Source organism: Erinaceus europaeus, chromosome 23 (genome assembly GCF_950295315.1).
Source record: "Erinaceus europaeus chromosome 23, mEriEur2.1, whole genome shotgun sequence".
In the NCBI taxonomy this organism is placed as follows: Eukaryota; Metazoa; Chordata; class Mammalia; order Eulipotyphla; family Erinaceidae; genus Erinaceus; species Erinaceus europaeus.
The window spans coordinates 3,777,407-3,801,067 of record NC_080184.1 but is presented as its reverse complement, the minus strand read 5'-3'; the positions used below and the strand labels follow the sequence as shown (position 1 = coordinate 3,801,067).

The 23,661-nt window shown below is 51.1% G+C and overlaps 1 protein-coding gene across 2 annotated transcripts; it reads left to right on the top strand.

The window, feature by feature from the left end:
• The first annotated feature begins 2,981 nt into the window (after positions 1-2,981).
• MCOLN1 (mucolipin TRP cation channel 1) lies at positions 2,982-23,507 on the top strand. 2 transcript variants are annotated; one of them, XM_007532810.3, is made up of 14 exons: positions 2,982-3,110; positions 10,135-10,340; positions 11,395-11,562; positions 12,339-12,504; positions 13,198-13,306; positions 13,893-13,989; positions 14,080-14,179; positions 16,319-16,425; positions 16,576-16,725; positions 16,839-16,940; positions 17,587-17,709; positions 20,390-20,605; positions 23,250-23,374; positions 23,456-23,507. In XM_007532810.3, the coding sequence occupies exons 1-14, from the start codon at positions 3,080-3,082 to the stop codon at positions 23,490-23,492; spliced, it is 1,737 nt and encodes a 578-aa protein (XP_007532872.1). In that variant the 5' UTR covers positions 2,982-3,079; the 3' UTR covers positions 23,493-23,507. The 2 variants fall into 2 exon arrangements, with proteins under 2 accessions (XP_007532872.1, XP_060037606.1); XM_060181623.1 differs by having other exon boundaries at positions 23,250-23,507.
• The last annotated feature ends 154 nt before the right edge of the window (positions 23,508-23,661 follow it).

The following is a 23,661-nucleotide window of genomic DNA, read 5'->3' as shown; positions in this document are numbered from 1 at the left end:
GCTCTGGCTGTTGGTGGTGCTGGGGATTGAACCTGGTACCTCAGAGCCTCAGGCATCAAAGTTTTTAAAAAATATTTATTCCCTTTTGTTGCCCTTGTTTTATTGTTGTAGTTATTATTTTCGTCATTGTCAGATACGACAGAGAGAAATGGAGAGAGGAGGGGAAGACAGAGAGGGGGAGAGAAAGACAGACACCTGCAGACCTGCTTCACCGCCTGTGAAGCGACTCCCCTGCAGGTGGGGAGCCGGGGGCTCGAACCGGGATCCTTCCATCTGTCCTTGTGCTTTGCACCTCGTGCACTTAACCCGCTGCGCTACCACCTGGCATAAAAGTCTTTTTTTTTTCTGAACCTTTACGCTGTCTCTCCAGCCTAACCTGATTTATTTGAATATTTATTCTTTTAATTTAATTATATAGTTAAAATTAATTTATTGGGGGGCTAGGTGGTGGCGCAACGGGTCAGATAGAGCAAAGCTCAAGGACCGGAATAAGGATCCCGGTTTGAGTCCCCGCCTCCCCACCTACAGGGGAGTCGCTTCACAGGTGGTGAAGCAGGTCTGCAGGTGTCTTTCTTTTTAAAAAGATTTAATTTATTTATTGAGAAACACAGGAGGAGAGAGAAAGAGCCAGACATCATTCTGGTACATGTGCCGCCAGGGATTGAACTCAGGACCTCATGCTTGAGAGTTTGATGCTTTATCCACTGTACCACCTCCCAGATCATATGGTGTCTGTCTTTCTCTCCCCCTCTCTGTCTCCTCTCCTTTCTCCATTTCTCTCTGTCCTATCTGACAACAGTGACATCAATAACAACAACAGTAATAACCACAACAATGATAAAAACAAGGACAACAAAAAGGAAAATAAATAAATATATAACATAACATAAATCCCACTCAGAAAGGAAAGATAGAAAAGGCTTGGGGTATGAACTGAACTATCTATGCTCATGTCCAATAGAGAAGCAATTACAGAAGCTACATCTTCCACCTTCTGCACCCTAAAAAGAATTTGAGTTCATACTCCCAGAGGGGGGAAAATGTTAGGGGGAAGATGACCAGAGGGCTCTGAACCCAATTCCATCAAGATCTGGAAAAAGAAGAGGGAAAAAAAAAAAAAGACATTCAGAAGTAGGAATAAGTGTAGGTGTGACTTATAAAGGAACAGAAGGGGGAGTTGGTGGTAGCGCAGTGGGTTAAGTGCAGGTGGCACAATGCACAAGGACTGGTGTAAGGAATCTAGTTCAAGCCCCTGGTTCCCCACCGGCAGGGGAGTCACCAGGTGGTGAAGCAGGTCTGCAGGTGTCTGTCTTTCTCTCCCCCTCTCTGTCTTCTCCGCCTCTCTCCATTTCTCTCTGTCCTATCCAACAATGACGACATTAACAACAACAATAATAACTACAACAACATAAAATAAGGGTAACAAAAGGGAAAATAAATAAATTAAAAAACAATTTTTTAAAAAAGGAACAGGAGGCAGGACCTTAGGCACATATGTGTATAAATATAGACAGATAGTTACAGAAATAATATTCAACCCATATTTGTGACCTGGGAGAACCACTGCAGTTCCCAGTGGAGGGAACGTGGACAGAGACCTCTGGTGGTGGAACGGTGTGAAACTGTACCCCTGTTATCTTATAATTTAGTAAACCAATATTAAATGACTAATAAAAATAAAGGGGGCAGGGTAGAGAGCATAACGGTTCTGCAAAGAGACTCTCATGCCTATGGCTTTAAAGTCCCACATTCAATCCTTTGCACTACCATAAACCAGAGCTGAGCAGTGCTCCAGTAAAAAAGTAAAATAAGGGAGTCGGGCTGTAGTGCAGCGGGTTAAGTGCAGGTGGCGCAAAGCACAAGGACCGGCGTAAGGATCCCGGTTCGAACCCCAGCTCCCCACCTGCAGGGGAGTCGCTTCACAGGCGGTGAAGCAGGTCTGCAGGTGTCTGTCTTTCTGTTCCCCTGTCTTCCCCTCCTCTCTCCATTTTTCTCTGTCCTATCCAACAACGACAACAACAATAATAACTACAACAATAAAACAACAAGGGCAACAAAAGGGAATAAATAAATAAAATAAATATAAAAAAAGTAAAATAAAAATAAATAGGGTGGAGGGTAGATAGCATAATGGTTATGCAAAGAGAGTCTTATGCCTGAGGCTCCAAAACCCCAGATTCAATGCCCCCCACCACCACCACCATAAGCCAGAGCTGAACAGTGCTCTGGTAAAAAAAGAAAAGAAATAAAGGGCCAGGGGGTAGATAGCAGAATGGTTCTTCAGATAGCCTCATCTGAGGCTCTGAAGTCCCAAGTTAAATCCCCCATACCACCATAAACCAGAGCTGAGCTGTGTTCTGGTAAAAAATAAATAAATAAATAAATAAAAAATATATATTATATATGATATATAATATATATTATATTTACATAAAAATATATATTTATTTAAGAAAAAAAAAGTGGAAGGCATTCATCCAGCTAGCCCATGCCCCAAGATTTTTTTTTTTTTTTCCCCTACAGGGCCATGGCTGGGGCTCGGTGTCTGCACTACGAATCCACTGCTCCTGGAGGCCTTTTTTCCCATTTTGTTGCCCTTGTTGTTGTTATTGTTATTGCTGCTGTTGTTGGGTAGGACAGAGAGAAATCAAGAGAGGAGGGGAAGACAAGAGAGGGGGAGAGAAAGACAGATACCTGCAGACCTGCTTCACCGCTTGTGAAGCGACGCCCCCTGCAGATGGGGAGCCGGGGGCTCGAACAGGGATTCTTTACGCTGGTCCCTGTGCGTTGAGCTTTATGCGCTTAACCCGATACGCTATCACCCAGCTCACACTCCCGCCCCAAGCAATTTAAGGTCATGCGGCGGCACTAGGATCCCACGGACACCCACCGGGCCTGCTGCCTAGAAGCGGGAGGGGGCGGGATGAGCCCGGGGAAAGGGGGCGGTCCCGGGATCGACCACGTGTCTCCAAGGGGCGGGGCCTCCGCCGTCACGTGATCCTGCGGCAAGTCAGCTGATGTGTGAGGTTTTGAAGCGGCGCGGCTTGCCAGCGAGGCCGCAGACCCCGCCCGCGCCGGTATGGCAGCCCCCGGGGGCCGGCGGTGCTCAGGTGAGAGTGCGGGGGGGGGGGGGGGATCCGGGCGGCCTCGGCCCCGAGGTGTCACTGCTCCCCAGCGGTGACAACCGGGCCAGGCGGCTCCGCAGGAGCTGGAGGGCGGGGAGTTCGGCTCCTGGTTGCGGGCGGGGTGGGGTGGCGGTCATCGCGAGCCTCGGTGGGGTCCCGGAGGTTTCCCGGACGGACTGGGGGACAGACATCCTGGTCCAGGAGCTCAGTCTGGTCCCATAGCACCATCCAAGTGGGTGCTGGGGCTCGAACCTGGGTCACCAGCATGACAAGGCCTGTGCGACCCAGAGAGCTTGCCCTCTCTGGTCCTCAACATTATTATTATAATTAATTTCTCCCAAGAGCCCTGCTCCGCTCTGGCGGGTGGTGGTGCGGGGGGTTGAACCTGGGACTCTGGAGGTTCAAGCAGGAGAGTCTCTGCAGAACCTTTGTGCTATGCATCCCCCTCCAGTCCTGAGTTTATTGATTGATGATGGTGATGATGATTTTCAGAGCACTGCTCAGCTCTGGCTTACGGTAGTGCTGGGGATTGAACCAGGGACCTTTGGTGCCTCAGGCATGAGTCTCTTTGTGTGTGTGTGTGTGTGTGTGTGTGTGTGTGTGTGTGTACTGAACCGTCTCTTAGCACATCTGGCTGAGTAACTGCTAAATGATATCCGAGACTAAAATCATTTTTAAATATTTTATTTTTATTTACTTATTCCCTTTTGTTGCCCTTGTTGTTTTATTGTTGTAGTTATTATTGTTGTTGTCATCGTTGTTAGATAGGACAGAGAGAAATGGAGAGAGGAGGGGAAGACAGAGAGGAGGAGAGAAAGACAGACACCTGCAGACCTGCTTCACCGCCTGGGAAGCGACTCCCCTGCAGGTGGGGAGCCGGGGTTCGAACCGGGATCCTTATGCCGGTCCTTGTGCTTTGCGCCACCTGCGCTTAACCCGCTGCGCTACAGCCCGACTCCCATGAGTCTCTTTTTGCATAACCATTGCGCTCTCTCTGCAGCTCCAGTGCTACTTTTTTGTTACTATTTGTTCATTCCCTTTTGTTGCCCTTGTTTTTTTAATCGTTGTAGTTATTATTGTTGTTATTGATGTCGTCGTTGTTGGATAGGACAGAGAGAAATGGAGAGAGGAGGGGAAGACAGAGGGGGAGAGAAAGACAGACACCTGCAGACCTGCTTCTCCGCCTGGGAAGCGACTCCCCTGCAGGTGGGGAGCCGGGGGCTCGAACCGGGAGCCTTACACTGATTTTTGCGCCTTGTGCGCTTAACCCGCTGCACTACCGCCGACTCCCTTTTGTTTTGTTTTTAACCAGAGCCCTGCTCAGCTCTGACTGATGGTGGTGCTGGGGACTGAACCTGTAACCTCAGAGCCTCAGGCTAGAGAGCCTGTCTTGCTCAACCACTGTGCTGTCTGTCTTCTTCACCCTGGAGACTTTATTTTATTTTATTTACAATAGAGTAATAATAATAATTTTTTCAGCCAGAGCCCTGCTCAACTCTGGCTAATGGTGGTGCTGGGGATCAAACCCTGGACCTCAGAACCTCAGGCAAGAGAGTCACTTTGCCTCTCCAGTGTGTTCCTGAGAGGTCTCCATCCAATCCCAGAAGTCATGAGTAAAACTTTCCTTTTTTTTTTTTTAAAAACAATTCATCCTGTTTTTTTTATATATAAATTTTTAAAGATTTAAAAAAATTTTTTTATTTTATTCTCTTTTGTCGCCTTTGTTGTAGTTATTATTGTTGTCCTTGTTGTTAGCTAGGACAGAGAGAAATAGAGAGAGGCGGGGAAGACAGAGGGGGGAGAGAAAGACACCCGCAGACCTGCTTCACTGCATGTGAAGCGACTCCCCTGCAGGTGGGGAGCTGGGGGGCTCGAACCGGGATCCTTCCGCCGGTCCTTGCGCTTGGCGCCCTGTGCGCTTAACCTGCTGCGCTACTGCGTAACCTGGAATAAAACTTTTCTAAAATTCCCAGGAAGGGCTGGAAGGAATCCAGACTGCTTAACTCAGTTTGCAGATTGCCCACTTCTGGGTGCAGGGAGGGCGGGGGGGGGGGTGGGGGGTGGTGGACCTGAAGTTCCCCCAAACTCAGGGGGTCTTGTCTCCAGCCTCTTAAAGAGGCTCACCGTGGAATCTGAAACTGTTGGAGGCTGATCCTTGACTGGGAGGGACAGCTTTTGCATATTGGCCTTTTGTAAACAAAGCCACAAGCACCCAAGTTCCAAAGGGTGCAGCTGAGTTTGTCCTCCCTGCAGGACAGGTTCTGGAAGCTTCCACATACTGCCCGCCCAGTGCCAGGGAGACGACCCCGCCAGATCCTGGAAAGAATCAAGGGTTCTCCTTTGTGGGCTTGTGCCAGGGACGATTCTGAGTGGCTGTGACCAGCTGTCACCTCCGTGGTGACTGAAATCTTGTCTTCTTCCTCTGGGGTTGATGACACTTGATTGGAACCACCTCTGTTTGCGTAAGATTTACAAAAACCAGGGGCGTTTGTGCACCAAGTTATGCTCACTAAGTACTAAGCACAAGGATCCCGGTTGTAGCCCCTCCCACAAGCGGTGAAGCAGGTCTACAGGTGTCTGTCTTTCTATCTCCCCCCCTCCTCTCTGAGTTTCTCTCTGTCCTGACCAATAAAATGGGAAAAAAAAAGGGGCGCGCCAGGAGCAGTGGATTGGTAGTACTGGTATCCATAACCATGGAGGCAAAAAAGAAAGAAAGAAAGAAAAAAAAACCTTTCTGAAACCCAAGAATTAAGAAGCTGTGTTGTTTCAATTCTTAAAATACCTTCAGCGTTTCAAACTCGGGGTAGAGCTATCTTTTTTTTTTTAAGAATTTTTTTTTAAAAGATTTTATTTACTTTTCACGAGAAATGATAGGAGAGAGAAAGAACCAGACATTACTCTGGTACATGTGCTGCTGGGATTGAACTCAGGACCTCATGCTTGAGAGTCTATTCCCTTAGCCACTGCACCACTTCCCGGACCACAAAGATTTTTTTTTTTAAAATATTTATTTATGGGAGTAGGGTGGTTAAGCACAGTGGGTTAAGGGCACGTGGCGCAAAGCACAAGGATCAGTGTAAGGATCCTGGTTCGAGCCCCCGGCTCCCCACCTGCAGGGGAGTCACTTCACAAGTGGTCAAACAGGTCTGCAGGTGACTGTCTTTCTCTCCTCCTCTCTGTCTTCCCCATCTCTCTCCATTTCTCTCTGTCCTGTCCAACAACAATGACATCAATAATAATAATGACTACAATCTATGACTACAAGGACAAAAAAGGGAATAAATAAATAATTTATTTATTCCCTTTTGTTGCCCTTGTTGTTTTATTGTTGGAGTTATTATTGTTGTTGTTGTTGGATAGGACAGAGAGAAATGGAGAGAGGAGGGGAAGACAGAGAGAGGGAGAGAAAGACAGACACCTGCAGACCTGCTTCACCACTTGTGAAGTGACCCCCCTGCAGGTGGGGAGCCGGGGGCTCGAACCAGGATCCTTGCGCTTTGTGCCATGTGTGATTAACCCGCTGCGCTACTGCCCAACTCCCTAGAGCCATCTTTTGATCCCTCCTCCACCTTCTTCTCTCTCTTAATCTCTCCTCCCCCCACCCCCTACCAGAGCCCTACTGGGGATTGAACCTGGGACCTCAGAGCTTCAGGCACGAGAGTCATTTTCCAGAACCATTATGCTGTTTCCACAGCCCTCACTTTTTACCAGAGCCCTGCTCAGCTCTGGCTGATGGTGGTGCTGAGGCTTGAACCTGGGAGCTCAGAGCCTCAGGCAGGTTCAGAGTCGTTTGCAGACCTGAACTACTATGTTGTCTCCCCAGCCCTGGCCTATGAATTTATTATTATTATTTTTTAACCCTTTCCATTTGTACTGATCAGAGGACTGAGACTTAAGAGAGGTCCCTGGGTGCCCCCTGACCATAAAGTGTCAGGGCTGGGCTTCAGCCCTGAGACTTTTTTTTTTTTCACTCCAATTGCCCTTTAAGAAGCAGTGAACAGTCTCTTGCCCATAAATACCTTCCTTTTTTTTTTTTTTTTTTTTTTTTAATGTGTGACTATTTTTGACTGTTCCCTCTCTGCCAGGCCTGTGGCTTGTGAGAGAGCCAGCCCTGGAAGGGGTCATGGTGAGTGGTAATGTCAACTTGTTTCTCTTTTTTTTTTTTTTTTTTTAAACCAGAGCACTGTTCAGCTCTGACTTATAGTGGTACAGGGGATTGAACCTGGGACTTTGGAACCTCAGGCATGAGAGTCTGTTTGCATAACCTTTATGCTATCTACCCTCCACCTAACACCCTGTTTGTTCATGAACATGCAAGAGAGGGAGAGAAAGAAGGAAAGAAAACTCAGGGGCTGGGTGGAGGCGCACCTGCCTGAGCACACATGTTATAGTGCGGAAGGACCCAAGTTTGAACCCCCAGTCCCCACCTGCAGGTGGGGAAAGTTGGTGAGTGGTGAAGCAGGGCTGCAGGTGTCGCTCTGTCTCTCTCCTCCTGTATCCCCCTTCCCTCTCAACTTCTGACTGTCTCTAGCCAATGAATAAAGATAATTAAAAACAATTTAAAATATGTATTAAAAAAAGACTCGGGGCGGGCTGTAGCGCAGCGGGTTAAGCGCAGGTGGTGCAAAGCGCAAGGACCGGCGTAAGGATCCCAGTTCGAGGCCCCGGCTCCCCACCTGCAGGTGGAGTCGCTTCCCAGGCTGTGAAGCAGGTCTGTAGGTGTCTGTCTTTCTCTCTCCCTCTCTGTCTTCCCCTCTCTCCATTTCTCTCTGTCTTATCCAACAACGACGACATCAACAACAGCAAAAATAATAACTACTACAACAATAAAAAATAAAAAAAAAGACTCTCCTGTCTGAGGCTCTGAGGTCCCAAGTTCAAAGCCCCAGCACCACCATCAGCCAGAGCTGAGCAGTGCCTTCGTTTAAATTTTTAAATTTATTGTATTGTTTATTCATGAGAAAGCAGGAGGGGGTGGGAAACAGAGCCTCCCTTTGGTATTTATTTAATTATAGCCCTGCTCGGCTGTGGTTTATGGTGTTGTGGGGGGGATTGAACCTGGGACTTTGGAGCCTTCGGCTCGAGAGTCTGTTTGCATAACCATTATGCTATCTACTCCCCATCCCCCAGCCTCCCTTTGGTATACAAGGGATACCAGAGTTTGAACTCAATACTTCATGCTTTAAGAGGTCAAGGCTTTATCCACTGTGCCTATAGCTGGGCTATAAGTAAAACAGACAAACCAAATAGGCAGAAGAGGCCAGGCAGTGGTGCACCTGGTTAAGTGCTCATGTTACAATGCGCAAGGACCCGGGTTCAAGCCCCTGGGCCCCAAGTGCAGGGGAAAAAATCTTCAAGTGATGAAACAGGGCTGCAGGTGTCTCTCTGTCTCTCTCCCCCCTCTCAATTTCTCTCTGTCTCTATCCAATAATAAACAGATCAAAATAGAATTCAAAAAAGAAAGTAACCAGCATTCTTCACCTGTCCCTGCCCATGGGGTTGAGTTGGTTGTAAATAAACAGTCCTTCATTTCCTGGAGGGAGGGAGGGATGGAGAGAGAGAGAGAGAGAGACTAGAGGAGGAAGCCAGGTGCCCCCAAGCAGCTGGAACCTTCACCTCCTGCCTTTCCCAGCCCCTCAACCCAGCTGTCACCTCGGTACCACCCAGATGTGGAAATGGGACAGATTTGGAAATGGGACAGATTTGGGGCTTCTCACTCTGTTGTTTTTGTGCCATTCTTGGAGCTTCTCTATAGGGTTGACTTTTTCAGACAGAGATGGAAAGATAGAGGGAGGGAGGAGAGAGAGAGAGAGAGGGGAGGAAAGAGGGAGGAGAGGGAAAGGCAGAAGGAAGGAGGGAGAGGAAGGGAGAGAGGGAGGCAGGCGGTAAGCACAGCTGGTTAAGCACTCACATTACAGTGCGCAAGGATCCAGGGTCAAGCCCCCGGTCCCTACCTGTGTGTGTGGGAAGCTTCACAAGTGGTGAAACAGTGCTGCAGGTGTCTGTCTGTCTCCTCTCTCTCTCTCTCTCCCTCCCTCTCTCCCCCTCTCCTCTCAATCCCTGTCTCTATCCAATAATAAATAAGTAGGAGGAGAGGGAAAGGGAGCAGCAAGGAGGGAGAAGGAAGGAAAGACGGCAAGAAGAGCAGGGACGAGAGAGAAGGAGAGAGAGGGAGAGAGAGAAAGGAGGGAGAGATAGATAAGGAGAGGGAGGGAAGGAGGGGTAAACAAAAGGGAGGAGACGAAAAGGAAGGAGGGAGAGAGAGAGAGAGAGAAAGAGACCCCAGCCTCGGGAGTCTGGCGGTAGCGCAGCAGGTTAAGCGCACGTGGTGCTAAGCGCAAGAACCGGATGTGAGGATCCCAGTTCGAGCCCCTGCTGCTGCTCACGAGCCCCCCCACCCGCCCCGGCCGCGACTGCTCTAACCCAGGTCCCTATACATGGTAACATGTATCGTACAGATCCCCCACTGTTCAGCCCCTTTTGTCTGTTTTTTTATTTTTTAATTTGTTTTTTCCCTTTAGTGGAGGATTAACGTTTTACATTCGACAGTAAATACAATCGTTTGTACATGACATTTCTCAGTTTTCCACACAACAATACAACCCCCTCTAGGTCCTTCTCTGCCATCCTGAAGTTCCAGGACCTGAACTCTCACCCCCTTCCCACCTACCCACCCACCCACCCACCCACCCCAGTGTCTTTGACTTTGGTGCAAGACACCAACTCCAGTCCAGGTTCTGCTTAGTGTTTTCCCTCCTCTTCTTATTTTTCAGCTTCTTTCTATGAATGAGATCATCCCATATTCATCCTTCTCTTTCTGGCTGATCTCAATTCACATGATTTCTTCAAGCTCCATCCAAGATGGGCTGAAAGTCAATGAAGTCACCATTTTTCACAGCTGAGTAGTATTCCCTTGTGTAGCTAGACCACAGCTTGCTCAGCCACTCGTCTGCTGTTAGACGTCCAGCCCTTTATATAACAAGATGCCCTGCTTTCTCCCTCCCCGCAGAGACCGAGCGCCTCCTGAGCCCCAACCCTAGCTATGGGACCCAGGGGGGCCCCTCTCTGGCCCCTCCCACCCCCCTGGAGGAGGAAGACTTACGGAGGCGGCTGAAGTATTTCTTCATGAGTCCTTGCGACAAGTTCCGCGCCAAGGGACGTAAGCCCTTCAAGCTGATGCTCCAGGTGGTGAAAATCCTGGTGGTCACCGTACAGGTGAGAGGCTGGAGTGACAGAGGGGTCGGTGAGGAGGGGGACGGGCACAGGGACAGAGAGGTCACGCAGGGTGACATCTGAAAGCTCTCTACCCGGGCCAGATTTTCTTTTTTTTAAAAAAAAATTATTTATTCCCTTTTGTTGCCCTTGTTGTTTTTTATTGTTGTAGTTATTTTTGTTGTTGTTGTTGCTGTCATCGTTGTTGGATAGGACAGAGAGAAATGGAGAGAAGAGAGGAAGACAGAGAAGGGGGAGAGAAAGACAGACACCTGCAGCCATGCTTCACTGCCTGTGAAGCGGGCAAGAGTTTTTATTATTTTTTTTCCCTTTTATATGTTAGTGATAGATTCTATAGAGACAGGCAGAAATCCATGAGGAAGGAAGAGAAAGAGAGGGAGAGAGACAGAGAGATACCCGCAGCCCTACTCCACGGCTCGGGAAGCTTCTCCCCTGCAGGCGAGACTGGGGGCTTGAACCCGGGTCCTGGCACATGGTAACATGTATCCTGTCAGGTATGCCACCACCTGGCTTCTATTTTTTTTTTTTTTTTACAAGTCTTGCTAATATGCTGAGCTTAAAAAAACTATATACATGGGGGTCAGGCGGTAGGTAGTGCAGCAGGTTAAGCAAACACCGCGGGAAGCACAAGGACCGGCGTAAGGATCACGGTTCGAGCCCCTGGCTCCCCACCTGCAGGGGAGTTGCTTCACAGGCGGTGAAGCAGGTCTGCAGGTGTCTGTCTTTCTCTCCCCCTCGCTGTCTTCTCCTCCTCTCTCCATTTCTCTCTGGCCTATCCAACAACAGTGACATCAGTAACAATAATAACTACCACAATAAAACAAGAAGGGCAACAAGGGGGAATAAATAAACAAAACAAACAAAAAACCAACTAAATAAAGTAAAATTAAAGCAGGACGCCTTCAGGAGTTAACTGCTCAGAGAGGTTCAGGCACCCGGCCCAGGTCACATAGCGCTGGGCATCACCTGGGGGCCCCCAGGGGGCCAGGCGGATGGATGGAAGAATGCCCATCTGCCCCACCTCTCCTGCCCGCAGCTCATCCTCTTCGGACTCAGCAACCAGCTGGCTGTGACCTTCCGGGAGGAGAACACCGTGGCCTTCCGCCACCTCTTCCTGCTGGGCTACTCGGACGGGGCGGATGACACGCTGGCCGCCTATACCCGAGAGCAGCTCTATCAATCCATCTTCTATGCTGTGGACCAGGTGTGGGGGCGGGATCAAGGGCACGGGGCGGGGCCAGGGTTTGAGGGCGGGGCCAGAGAAAGACTAGAGCTGGTTGGGTGAGGCCGAGGGCAGGGGGCGTGGCGAATGTGGGTGGGGCTAAGGAACGGTTGCTGGAGGGGGTGTGGCTGGTGTGGGGCGGGGTCAAAGACTAGTAGGGCTGTACTTGGGGGTGTGGCCAGAAGGGTGTATGGGGAGAAGGGGGCCAGTGGTGCATAGGTGGGGTCAAAGGTGGGCTTGTGGCTGGGGGCGTGGCCAGAGGATGTGGCGTTTGAGGCCAAGGACCAGGAGGGAGGGTGTGACTGGGACAGGGGCGGGCCCAATTGAGGGGGTGTGGTCATGACCAATGTAGGTGCTCCAGGCTGAGGGCGTGGCCAAGGACAGGAGGGCAGAGCTGGTGTGGGGCGGGGCCAGTGTCCTGTGGGCGGAACCAGAGGCTAGGGGTGTGGCCCGAAGATGAGGTGAGGCCAAGGCTGGGTCTGTAGTATGTGGGCGGGGCCAAAGAGGGCTTTAAGGATGGGGGCGTGGCCAGAAGAGAGAAGGAGGAGTTTGAGGCCAAGGATGGGGTGGGCGTGGCTGGTGTGGGTCAGGGGCGGGGCCATTGAGATATGGGCGGGGCCTGGGAGGGCAAGGTGTGGTCAAGGGTGGAGAGGGCGTGGTCAGGCCTTGGGGCGTGGTCAAGGGCTAGCGGGCCAGGCAGGTGGCTGGAGGGCATGAGAGGGGTACCTGCACACTAATACCCCCCTCTCCCTCCATAGTACCTTCTGCTCCCTGAAGTGTCCCTGGGCCGTTATGCCTACGTGCGGGGAGGAGGCGGCCCTTCAGCCAATGGCTCGGCCCTGGCTCTCTGCCAACGCTACTACTACCACGGCCACGTGGACCCAGCCAATGACACCTTCGACATCGACCCCAAGGTGGTCACAGGTGAGTGGGCAGGGCTGGGAGGAACAGCTCACCAGGAAGGTGTACTGCTCAGCCACGTGAGGGATGCTGGTTAGAGCTCAATGTCTAACAGGTTGGTGGAAGCTTTCAGACTGTGGTCTGAGAGAGGAGAGACCTCACAGCTCTGCTCCATCCTCCATGGGGCTCCCTGGGTGCTGTGCATGGTGCTGAGAGAGGAGAGACCCCACAGCCCTGCCCACCCTCCATGGGGCTCCCTGGGTGCTGTGCATGGTGCTGAGAGAGGAGAGACCCCACAGCTCTGCCTACCCTCCATGGGCTCCCTGGGTGCTGTGCATGGTGCTGAGAGAGGAGAGACCCCACAGCCTGCCCACCCTCCATGGGCTCCCTGGGTGCTGACTATGGAACTGCCATAAGGCATTGGAACTCCAACCCTTCTCCTGCATGGAAGCAATCATCTACTTGGTGAGCTAGCTCCCAGATGTTTGGGGTTGATTTATTTCTGACACATCATCAGTTTCCTCTAAAACCCAAGTCCTGTGGGCCTGAGCTATGAATCTGTCACACCAACCCTTGCACACTGCCAGAGAGAAATAAAATGTTTCCACAGAAAAAGCAGAAGTGATCAGGGAAGGGTACTTTGGGGAGTGATGGGGGAGGTGCTCTGCAGTGCGTTCAGGCTCCCCCCCCCTTACCTCCCTGGCTCCCTGTCCTCAGACTGCATCCTGGTGGACCCCCCGGAGAGACCCCCCGTACCCCCCAGCGAAGATCTCTTTGTCTTGGACAGCAGTGCTGGTTACAGAAACCTCACACTGAAGTTTCACAAGTACAGTGTGTCCCCCACACACCCCCTTGCTCCATCCCTGGCACCCCAGGATTTGGGCAGGCTGGGGTGGCTAAGGGGGGTGGGTGTACTGCTCGGGTTTGGAGGGTGGGAAGGGAAGTTCACTGGCATCTGTGGCTTTAGGGAAATCACTTCTGTAGCCTGGGAGCGGGTGCAGGAGTGCTTTTTCTACTAGTTAAGAGTGTTGGCTTTTTTTGTTGTAATATTTATTTATTTTACTTATTCCCTTTTGTTGCCCTTGTTGTTTTATTATTGTAGTTAGTATTATTGTTGTTGATGATGATGTCATTGTTGTTGGATAGGACAGAGAGAAAGCGAGAGAGGAGGGGAAGACGGGGGGTGGGGGGAGAGAAAGACAGACACCTGCAGACCTGCTTCACCACCGCCTGTGAAGCGACTCCCCCTGCAGGTGGGGAGCCGGGGCTCGAACCAGGATCCTTATGCTGGTCCTTGCGCTTTGCGCCACCTGCGCTTAATCTGCCTGACTCCCCAGAATGTTGGCTTTTGAGGGAGTATCAGCATACCCCTCAAACCCTCACTGGGGTGTCTCCCCCTACCCTCCCTCCAGGCTGATCAATGTCACCATTCGCTTCCAGTTGAAGACGATTAATCTCCAGAGCCTAATTAACAACGAGATTCCTGACTGTTACACCTTTACTGTCCTGGTGAGCACTGCCCCCAACAGGCACTCGGGGAGCCTCATGGCTCCGAGCAGCATGAGAACCCCTGCGTCCTGTCCTCCCTCTTCCCCACAGATCACTTTTGACAACAAGGCTCATAGCGGACGTGTGCCCATCCAGCTGCAGACTCAGGCCCACATCCAGGAGTGCAAACACACCAGCGTGTTTGGACATGGTGAGCCCCGGGGCCCGGCCAGTGTGAGGGAGACCCAGACCAGGAGCCCCGATCTACCTCAGGAGTAGCCCCCAGACCCCAGAGCCATAAGGACTAGAAATCTTGAGCCCCCAAACTACAGACAATAGGGACTGGGAATTCTGATTATCCAGGGAGCCCCTAAACCCCAGGTCAGCAGGAACCAGGGACCCCAGATAAGTGCAGGGAGCCCCAAACCTTTTACCAGCAGGCTCTAATTTATCCAGGGATCCCTCCAAACCCCAGGTCAGCAGGAACCAAGGGACCCAGATCTGTCCAGGGAACCCCAAGCCTTTACCAGCAGATTCTGATCTGTCTGGGGAATCCCCAAGCCTCATACCAAGGGCCCTGATCTAGCCAGGGGTCCCCAAAACCCCAGACCAGCAGGAACCAGGGACTGAGATCTGCCCAGGGAACCCCATATTCTACACTAGGATACTTGGTCTATCCAGGGATCCCCAAAACTCCAGGCCAACAGAAACCAGGGACCAGATATATGTAGGGAGCCCCAAACCTTTTACCAGCAGGCTCTAATTTATCCAGGGATTTCCCCCAAACCCCAGGCCAGCAGAAACCAAGGGACCCAGATGTGTCCAGGGACCCACAAACCTTTTACCAGAAAGCTCTAATCTGTCCAAGGAACCCCCTAACCCAACATCCAAAGCCTTGATCTATCCAGAGGTCCCTCAAAACCTCAGACCAGCAGGAACCAGAGACCCAGATCTGCCCAGGAGGCCCCAGGCCTCTTAACAACAGAGACTTGGGATCCTGACTTCCCAGGAGCCCCAAAGTTCAGACCAACAAGGAATAGAGACCCCGACACCTAGGGTACCCCAGGCCCACAGGAACCAGGGAAACTCAAACACCCCCACTGTCAGGAACCTTGGAATTCCTGACGGCTCAGAGGTTTCTGAAAACCCCAAAGAGACTTCTTATTTATATATGTATATATTTATTTTATTTATTTTTCCCTTTTGTTGCCCTTGTTGTTTTATTGTTGTAGTTATTATTGTTGTTGTCGTTGTTGGATAGGACAGAGAGAAATGGAGAGAGGGAGGGGAAGACAGAGAGGAGGAGAGAAAGATAGACACCTGCAGACCTGCTTCACCGCCTGTGAAGCGACTTCCCTGCAGGTGGGGAGCCCGGGGTTCGAACCGGGATCCTTATGCCGGTCTTTGTGCTTTGCGCCACCTGCACTTAGCCCGCTGCACTACAGCCCGACTCCCCCCAAAGAGACTTCTAATATCTTATCTTCTTTATTTCTTTTCGATAAGAGACAGGGAAACACTGAGAGGAGAAGGGTGAGGCAGAGATAGAGAAAGAGAGATACCTGTAGCCTTGCTCTGCCACTTATGAAGCTTCTCCCCTGCAGGTGGGGCCTGGGGGCTTGAACCTGGGTCCTTGCATATGGTCACAGAAGCATTCAACTGGGTGCACTACTGCCTGGTCCCCTTCATTTATTAATTTGATAGAAACAGAGAAATTGAGCGGGGAGGTGGAGGGAGAGGGAGAGGGAGAGAGAAAGACTTACAACTCTGCTTCACCACTCGTGAAGCTTCCTCCCTGCAAGTGGGGACTGGGGAATTTGAACCCGGGTCCTCAAGCTTTTTTTTTTTTCCTCTTTCGTTATCCCTGTTGTTTATCATCATTGTTGTTATTGATGTCCTCGTTGTTGGATAGGACTGAGAGAAATGGAGAGAGGAGGGGAAGACAGAGAGGAGGAGAGAAAGACAGACACCTGCAGACCTGCTTCACCACCTGTGAAGTGACCCCCCTGCAGGTGGGGAGCCTGGGGCTCGAACTGGGATCCTTATGCTGGTCCTTGTGCTTTGCGCCACCCGTGCTTAACCCGCTGTGCTACCACCGCCCGACTCCCCAGAACTAGGAATTCTAACTGTCCAGGAGGCTCCCTCAAAGTCCCAGAACATTAGAGACTAGAGAACCACACCACACGTGACCCCTCCCCCCCAAGACCACCGGGCAGCAGACACTAGGAATTTTAAAAACTGCCCCACCAGATTTACATAGCACCCTATGGGCTCCCCAGGTCTCTGGCGCCCTCCTCCCCAGCACCCCCTAATTCTAGACACCCTCCCCCCTTGGCTCCCCTGTCCCCCCCAGGAGACAACAGCTTCCGCCTGCTATTCGATATTCTCGTCATTCTGATCTGTTCCTTCTCCTTCCTGCTCTGTGCCCGCTCCCTGCTCCGTGGCTTTCTGCTGCAAAACGTGAGCCTGTCAGAGGGGAGAGACCTGTGTAGGGTGATGGGGTGGTGGTGGGGACCCCCCCCCCGACCGCGGGAGGGGCTGTTGGCTATCCAGGGCCAGTTGGGGAGCAGCGGGAACCCAGGGCCCTGAATCCTGCCCACCCGGCCACAGGAGTTTGTGGGCTTCATGTGGCGTCAGCGCGGCCACCCCATTGGCTTGTGGGAGCGTCTGGAGTTTGTCAACGGTTGGTACATCCTCCTGGTCACCAGCGACATCCTCACTGTCACGGGGACGGTCATGAAGATTGGCATCGAGGCCAAGGTGGGTGAAGGGGGTGGGTAGGGGGCAAGGCTGGGGTTGGGGGGGGTCCCCAGGTGGCCCAGGGCTTCCTGGAGCTAAGCCCACCCTCTACCTGTGACATACCCCCCCCCCAGAACTTGGCGAGCTACGACGTGTGTAGCATCCTCTTGGGGACCTCCACGCTGCTGGTGTGGGTAGGCGTCATCCGCTACCTGACCTTCTTCCATAAGTATAATGTGAGTCCCCAAGCAACAGGTTGCCCAAGGGGTGGTGGACAGAGGTGGTGTAGGACAGAGGGAAATGGAGAGGGGAGAGAAAGACAGACACCTGCAGACCTGCTTCACCGCCTGGGAAGCGACTCCCCTACAGGTGGGGAACCGGGAGCTCAAACCAGGAACCTTATGTTGGTCCTTGCACTTTGCACCACCTGCACTTAACCCGCTGTGCTACCGCCTGACTCCATGGAGGCTATTTTTTTCCCCTTTTGTTGCCCTTGTTGTTTGATCATTGTGGTTATTATTATTGTTGGATAAGACAGAGAGAAATGGAGAGAGGAGGGGAAGACAGAGAGGGGGAGAGAGAAAGACAGACACCTGCAGACCTGTTTCACTGCCTGTGAAGCGACTCCCCTGCAGGTGGGGAGCCGGGGGCTCGAACTGGGATCGTCACGCCCGGTCCTTGCGCTTTGCACTACCTGCGCTACTGCCTGACTCTATTTATTTATTTTTTTTAAAAAAAGAGAGAGTGAGAGAAGCAGAGTCTGTTCTTCGGCACAGGCTGATGCTGTTGAGTGGGGGGTGGGTTGGGGGTGGAACTCGGGACCTCCGGGTCCAGACACAGCATCCTCTCACCACCACCCCTTGTCCCCTTCCCCACCCCCAGATCCTGATTGCTACACTGCGGGTGGCACTCCCCAGCGTCATGCGTTTCTGCTGTTGCGTGGCTGTCATCTACCTGGGTTACTGCTTCTGCGGCTGGATTGTCCTAGGGCCTTACCACGTCAAGGTAGGAAGCCCCCACCACCACCACCACAGCACCGCAGCCCCCCCCCCCCCCGCCACACACACACACACACCTCCTCTGCTTGGGCCAGTCCCTGGGGGACTCAGCCAAACACAGAATCTCGCCAAGGCATCCTTGATTCTGTGGCAAAGATGCCATGGTTCTTCTCTCCTCCTCCTCCTCCCCCCTCCCCCCAAAAAATTGGCTGAGGGACTAGAGAGGGAGGGGGCAATTCAGGGAGAGAAGAGCCTCCCTCTGACATGTGCAATGCTGGGGATCGAACTCAGGGCCTCAGGCTGGAGAGTCCAACACTTTATCCACTGGGACCGGTCCCAGACCTCTCAGTTCTTTTTTTTCTTTGTGTCTGTCTCTCTCTCTGTCTGTCTGGCTTTCGGAGTCCCTGTCATTTCATCTGTTTGTTGCAGAGACTGGGGCCTAGCAGAGAGAGGGAAACTTCATGAGTGGTGAAGCAGAGCTGGTTATTTCTCTCTCTCTCTCTTTCTTTCTCTCTCTCATGTCCCCTATGTCTTTGATTTTTCTCTGTCTCTACCAAGTAGAAAGTAGAAGAGGATTGTCCAGGAGGTGGCACACTGGATAAAGCACTAACCTCTCAAGCATGAGGTTCTGAGTTTAGTTTCCGGCAATACCAGTACCAGTGATTTCTGGTGTTCTCGCTCCTCGTCTTTCTTGTTATTAAATAAAATCTTTCTTTTTAAAAGATTTTATTTCTTTATTAATGAGAAAGAGAGGAGGAGAGAGAAAGAACCAGACATCACTCTGGCACATGTGCTGCCGGGGATCAAACTCAGGACCTCATGCTTGAGAGTCCAAAGCTTTATCACTGCGCCACCTCCTGGACCACATTAAATAAAAATCTTTAAAAAAAAGAAAGAAAGAAAGAAAGAAAGAAAGAAAGAAAGAAAGAAAGAAAGAAAGAAAGAAAAGAGGGGGGAAAATTCAAATTTATGATTGGGTCACTCCCTAGGCAGCCTCCAGGTCTCTCTCTGTCTCTCTCTCTCTCTCTCTCTCTCATCTTCCCTTTCTATTTCTTTTTTCTCTTTCTCTCTCTCTTCCCTTTTAGCTGTTTCTCTTCTCTTTTCCTCCTGTTTCTTTCTCCTGATCTGTTTCTCTTCTCTCTTTTCTCTCTTTCCTTCTTTCTTTTCCTCCCTCTCTTCCTTCTGTGTTGCTCTTCTGGTCTCTCTCTTTCCCCATTCTCTTTATCTAATCCTTCTCTTCCTTTCTCTCTCTCCCCTTTTCTCTCTCCTTTTTTCTCTTTCTTATTCCCCCTTTCTTTTTCTTTCACTTCTCCCTTTGTTTCTCTTCTCCTCCTTTCAATACCCCTTCATTCTCTCTCTTCTTCCCCTTTCTTTTTCTTTTAAATATTAATGTATTCTTTTTCACATTTATTTATTTATTTTCCCTTTTGTTGCCCTTGTTGTTTTTCATTGCTGTTGTAGTTATTATTGTTATTATTGATGTCGTCCTTGCTGGATAGGACAGAGAGAAATGGAGAGAGGAGGAGAGGAAGACAGAGAAGGGGAGAGACAGACAGACACCTGCAGACCTGCTTCGCCGCCTGTGAAGCGACTCCCCTGCAGGTGGGGAGCCGGGGCCTCGAACCGGGATCCTTACGCCGGTCCTTGTGCTTTGCGGCACGTGCGCTTAACCCGCTGCGCTATTGCCCGACTCCCTAACATATTCTTAATTCATTGTAATGAGAGAGATACAGAGAAAGTGGAAGATAGAGAGAGATGAGACACCACACCCTGCTCAGTTCTGGCTGACGGTGATGCTGGAGCTTGAACCTGGGGCCTTAGGGTCTCAAGCATCAATGTCTTTTGCAGAATCATAATCTTGCCTCCTCAGCTCTCTTTTCTTCCCCCCTACCCCCCCAACTTAAAGATTTTGTTGAGTGGGAGTCTCTTTGGTTCTGCAAAGAGACTCTCATGCCTGAGGCTCCAAAGTCCCAAGTTCAATCCCCCCCCCCCCAACTGCCATAAGCCAGGGCTGAGCAGGGCTCTGGTAAAAAATAAATAAGTAAATCATGTAAATTGTAAAATAATTATAATAAATAAATAAAATTTGTTGGGCGGTAGTGTAGCGGGTTAAGCGCATGTTTCTCTCCCCCTCTGTCTTCCCCTCCTCTCTCCATTTCTCTCTGTCCTATCCAACAACGACAACATCAACAACAACAACAACAATAATCACTACAACCACAATAAAAAGACAACAAGGGCAACAAAAGGGAAAATAAACAAATAAAAAAAAATTTTTTTAAGATTATTATATTTATTTATCTATTAGTGTGGAAAGAGGAGAGAGAGAAAGAACCAGATATCACTCTGGTCCATGTGCTGCCAGGAATCAGTCAGGACCTCCCGCTTGAGAGTCCAATGCTTTCTCCACTGGGCCACCTCTCTGGTCATTCTTTCCCTTTCCCTCCCCCCCGCCCGCCATCATCTCTGTCTCCCTTTCCCTCTCTCAGTGCTGAGGCTCAAACCCAGGAACCCCCCTCCACCCCCAAGCAGGAGTTCCTCTCTCAGCCAGCCCCACACCCTGAGTTAGCTGTCTCCCTGCCCCCCACACCTCCCCGGTCGCCCCCGCCCGTGTTTGCAGGGGAGGGGGCCCTTTCCCGCCCCCTGGATCCTGCCCCTGACCCCGCTTCTGGCTGCCCACCCCGCAGTTCCGCTCACTGTCCATGGTGTCCGAGTGCCTCTTCTCGCTCATCAATGGCGACGACATGTTCGTGACCTTCGCGGCCATGCAGGCGCAGCAGGGCCGGAGCGGCCTAGTGTGGCTCTTCTCGCAGCTCTACCTGTACTCCTTCATCAGCCTCTTCATCTACATGGTGCTCAGCCTCTTCATCGCCCTCATCACAGGCGCCTACGACACCATCAAGGTGGGCGAGTCCCTGGGGGGAGGGAGGAGGAGCGGCCGTGCGGGCCGTGGGGAGGGGGTGCTTCTTTGTCCTCTAGATCGCCCATGGCCATTCGTGTGTTGTTATTTATGACAGAGAGAGAGAGAGAGAGAGAGAGAGAGGAGAGCATCAGATGTGATGCCAGGGGCCAAACTTTATTAAAGGAAGAGAGAGAGAGAGGGGAAGAAAGAGAGAGGAGAACATCAGACTGGCAGATGTGATGCCAGGGGCCAAACTTTATTAAAGGAAGAGAGAGAGAGAGAGGGAGAGAGAGAAAGAGAGAGGAGAGCATCAGACTGGCAGATGTGATGCCAGGGGCCAAACTTTATTAAAGGAAGAGAGAGAGAGAGAGAGAGAGAGAGAGGGAGAGAGAGAAAGAGAGAGGAGAGCATCAGACTGGCAGATGTGATGCCAGGGGCCAAACTTTATTAAAGGAAGAGAGAGAGAGAGAGGGAGAGAGAGAAAGAGAGAGGAGAGCATCAGACTGGCAGATGTGATGCCAGGGGCCAAACTTTATTAAAGGAAGAGAGAGAGAGAGAGAGAGAGGGAGAGAGAGAAAGAGAGAGGAGAGCATCAGACTGGCAGATGTGATGCCAGGGGCCAAACTTTATTAAAGGAAGAGAGCGGGAGAGAGAGAGAAAAAGAGAGAGGAGAGCATCAGATTGGCAGATGTGATACCAGGGGCCTAACTTTATTAAAGGAAGAGAGAGGGAGAGGGAGAGAAGGAGAGAGAGAAAGAGAGAGGAGAGCATCAGACTGGCAGATGTGATGCCAGGGGCCAAACTTTATTAAAGGAAGAGAGAGAGAGAGAGGGAGAGAGAGATAGCATAATGGTTTTGCAAAGAAACTCATGCCTGAGGCTCCTGAGTCCCAGGTTCAGTTACCTACACCACCATGTCAGAGAGAGAGAGAGAGAAACAGAACATCACTCTGGCATATGTGATGTCAGGGGTCAAACATTATTATTATTATTATTATTATTTTACCAGAGCACTGATCGGCTCTGGCTTATGGTGGTGTGTGTGTGGGGGCACTGAACCTAGGACTTCAGAGCCTCAGACACACTGTTTGCATAACCATTATGCTGCCTACTCCTGCCCAGGGTCAAACTTTATTTATTTAAAGAGAGAGAGTGAGGGTCCACACTCTCATAATGGCTATGCAGAGAGACTCTCACACAACATGCCAGAGATTAAACAGTTAATGAGCGAGAGGGCCTGGGGAAGACAGCACAGGGGTTCTGCAAAAAGACTCTCCTGCCTGAGGCTCTCAAAGTCCCAAGTTCAGTCTGTAGCACCACCCTCAGCCAGAGCTGAGCAGGGCTCTTGTAAATTAATAATAATAATAATAATAATAATGACAGCAGCAACGGTAACTCTAAAAAAGGAGAGAGAGAGAGAGAGCAGAGCATTACTCCGGTACTTGCAATGCCAGGAATTGAACTTTATGAGAGAGAAAGAGAGAGAGAGACAAAGAAACAGTAAAGTGTCCCTCTGTTAAATATGCAATTCTGGCAATAAAACTTTAGTTATTACTTTTTAACTTTTTAAAATTTTATTTGACCAAACAGTGGGAAATTGAGAGGGAAGGGGCAGAGAGACAACCTGTAGCCCTGCTCCACCACTTCTAAAGCTTCCCCCCTGCAGGTGGGGGCCAGAGGGAGGGGCAGGGAAGCTTCACAAGTGGTGGAACAGGGCTGGCAGGTGTCTCTGTCTCTCCCTCTCTATCTTCCCCCTCTCTGTTTCTCTCTCTCTCTTTGTCCAAAATAATATTGAAAAAGAAAGAGGAGAAACCAGAGTATCAAAATTTTGGTACATGCAGTCTTGGGGATCAAACTTTATTAATGAGAGAGAGAGAGAAGGAGAGTCTCCCTCTGGCACATTCAATGCCAGGGATCCAACTAGGGACCTCATGCTTAAGAGTCCCGCACTTTATCCACTGCGCCTCCTCCTGGGTGGTCTTTCAGTCTTTCATAAGTATAAAAGACAGACCCCTGCAGACCCGCTTCACCGCCTGGGAAGCGACTCCCCTGCAGGTGGGGAGCCGGGGGCTCCAACCGGGATCCTTCCGCGGGTCTTTATGCTTTGGGTCAGCTGTGCTTAACCCGCTGCGCTACCGCCCAACTCCCGCTGTCCTACCTTCTAACCCCCATTGTCAGCACAGGTCCAGACACTGGGCCTTCATCATGGGCTACAAAGACCTGGAATTCGCACACATCCAGGGATATCCTTGCAGAAACCCCTCTTCTGTTTATTATTGCATAGAGACAGAGAGACATGGAGAGGGGAGAAAGACATAGAGGGAGAGAGACCCACAGGAAGACACCTGCAGCCCTGCTTCACCACTCGCTGAAGCTTTTCTTCCTGCGGGGTGTGTGTGTGTGTGGGGGGGGACCAGGGGCTGGAACCCGGGTCCCTGCACATTGTAATGTGAGCACTGTGCCACCACCTGCCCCCCCCCAAGCCGCTTTTGGGAGAGATTTGGAGGGAGGGGTGGTGGTAATGTGTAAAGGTCCTGTGGCCACTGGGCCTAAGTTGCAGAAACCAGGAGGGAGGGTGGTGGAGGGTAGGGTCCAGTGGGGGTGACCTCACTCCCAGGGCCCCTCCCCGGACTGTCCCCCCCTCAGCACCCCGGCACCGTGGAGCAGAGCGAGCTGCAGGCTTACATCGCCCAGTGTCAGGACCACCCAACTTCTGGCAAGTTCCGCCGCGGGAGTGGCTCGGCCTGCAGTCTCTTGTGCTGCTGTGGCAGGTTCGACACCCGGCTGGGTGGGGACGGGAGTCCAGGGTCCGAGGACCCCCCCCATGCCGGGCTGACCGCTCCCTTCTGCAGGGACCCTTCAGAGGAGCCTTCGCTGCTGGTGAATTAATTGACTGGTACAGGACATCGGAGATCCACACTTATTTATTTAAAAAAAAAAGACGGCATTTTAAAGGCCGGCTGGGGCCGGACATTGGGGCAGGCGAGCGCTAATAAATACACACACACACTCACACACACCACACACAAAAAACCAACTGTCAGTGCTCTTGTCTAAT

Excerpts from the sequence above, each read along its gene's own strand:
- MCOLN1 (XM_060181623.1), top strand. The coding sequence starts at position 3,080 with ATGGCAGCCCCCGGGGGCCGGCGGTGCTCAG. Across the intron at positions 11,563-12,338 it reads TCTTCTATGCTGTGGACCAG|TACCTTCTGCTCCCTGAAGT; the intron begins GTGTGGGGGCGG and ends CTCCCTCCATAG. Across the intron at positions 20,606-23,249 it reads GCGCCTACGACACCATCAAG|CACCCCGGCACCGTGGAGCA; the intron begins GTGGGCGAGTCC and ends TCCCCCCCTCAG.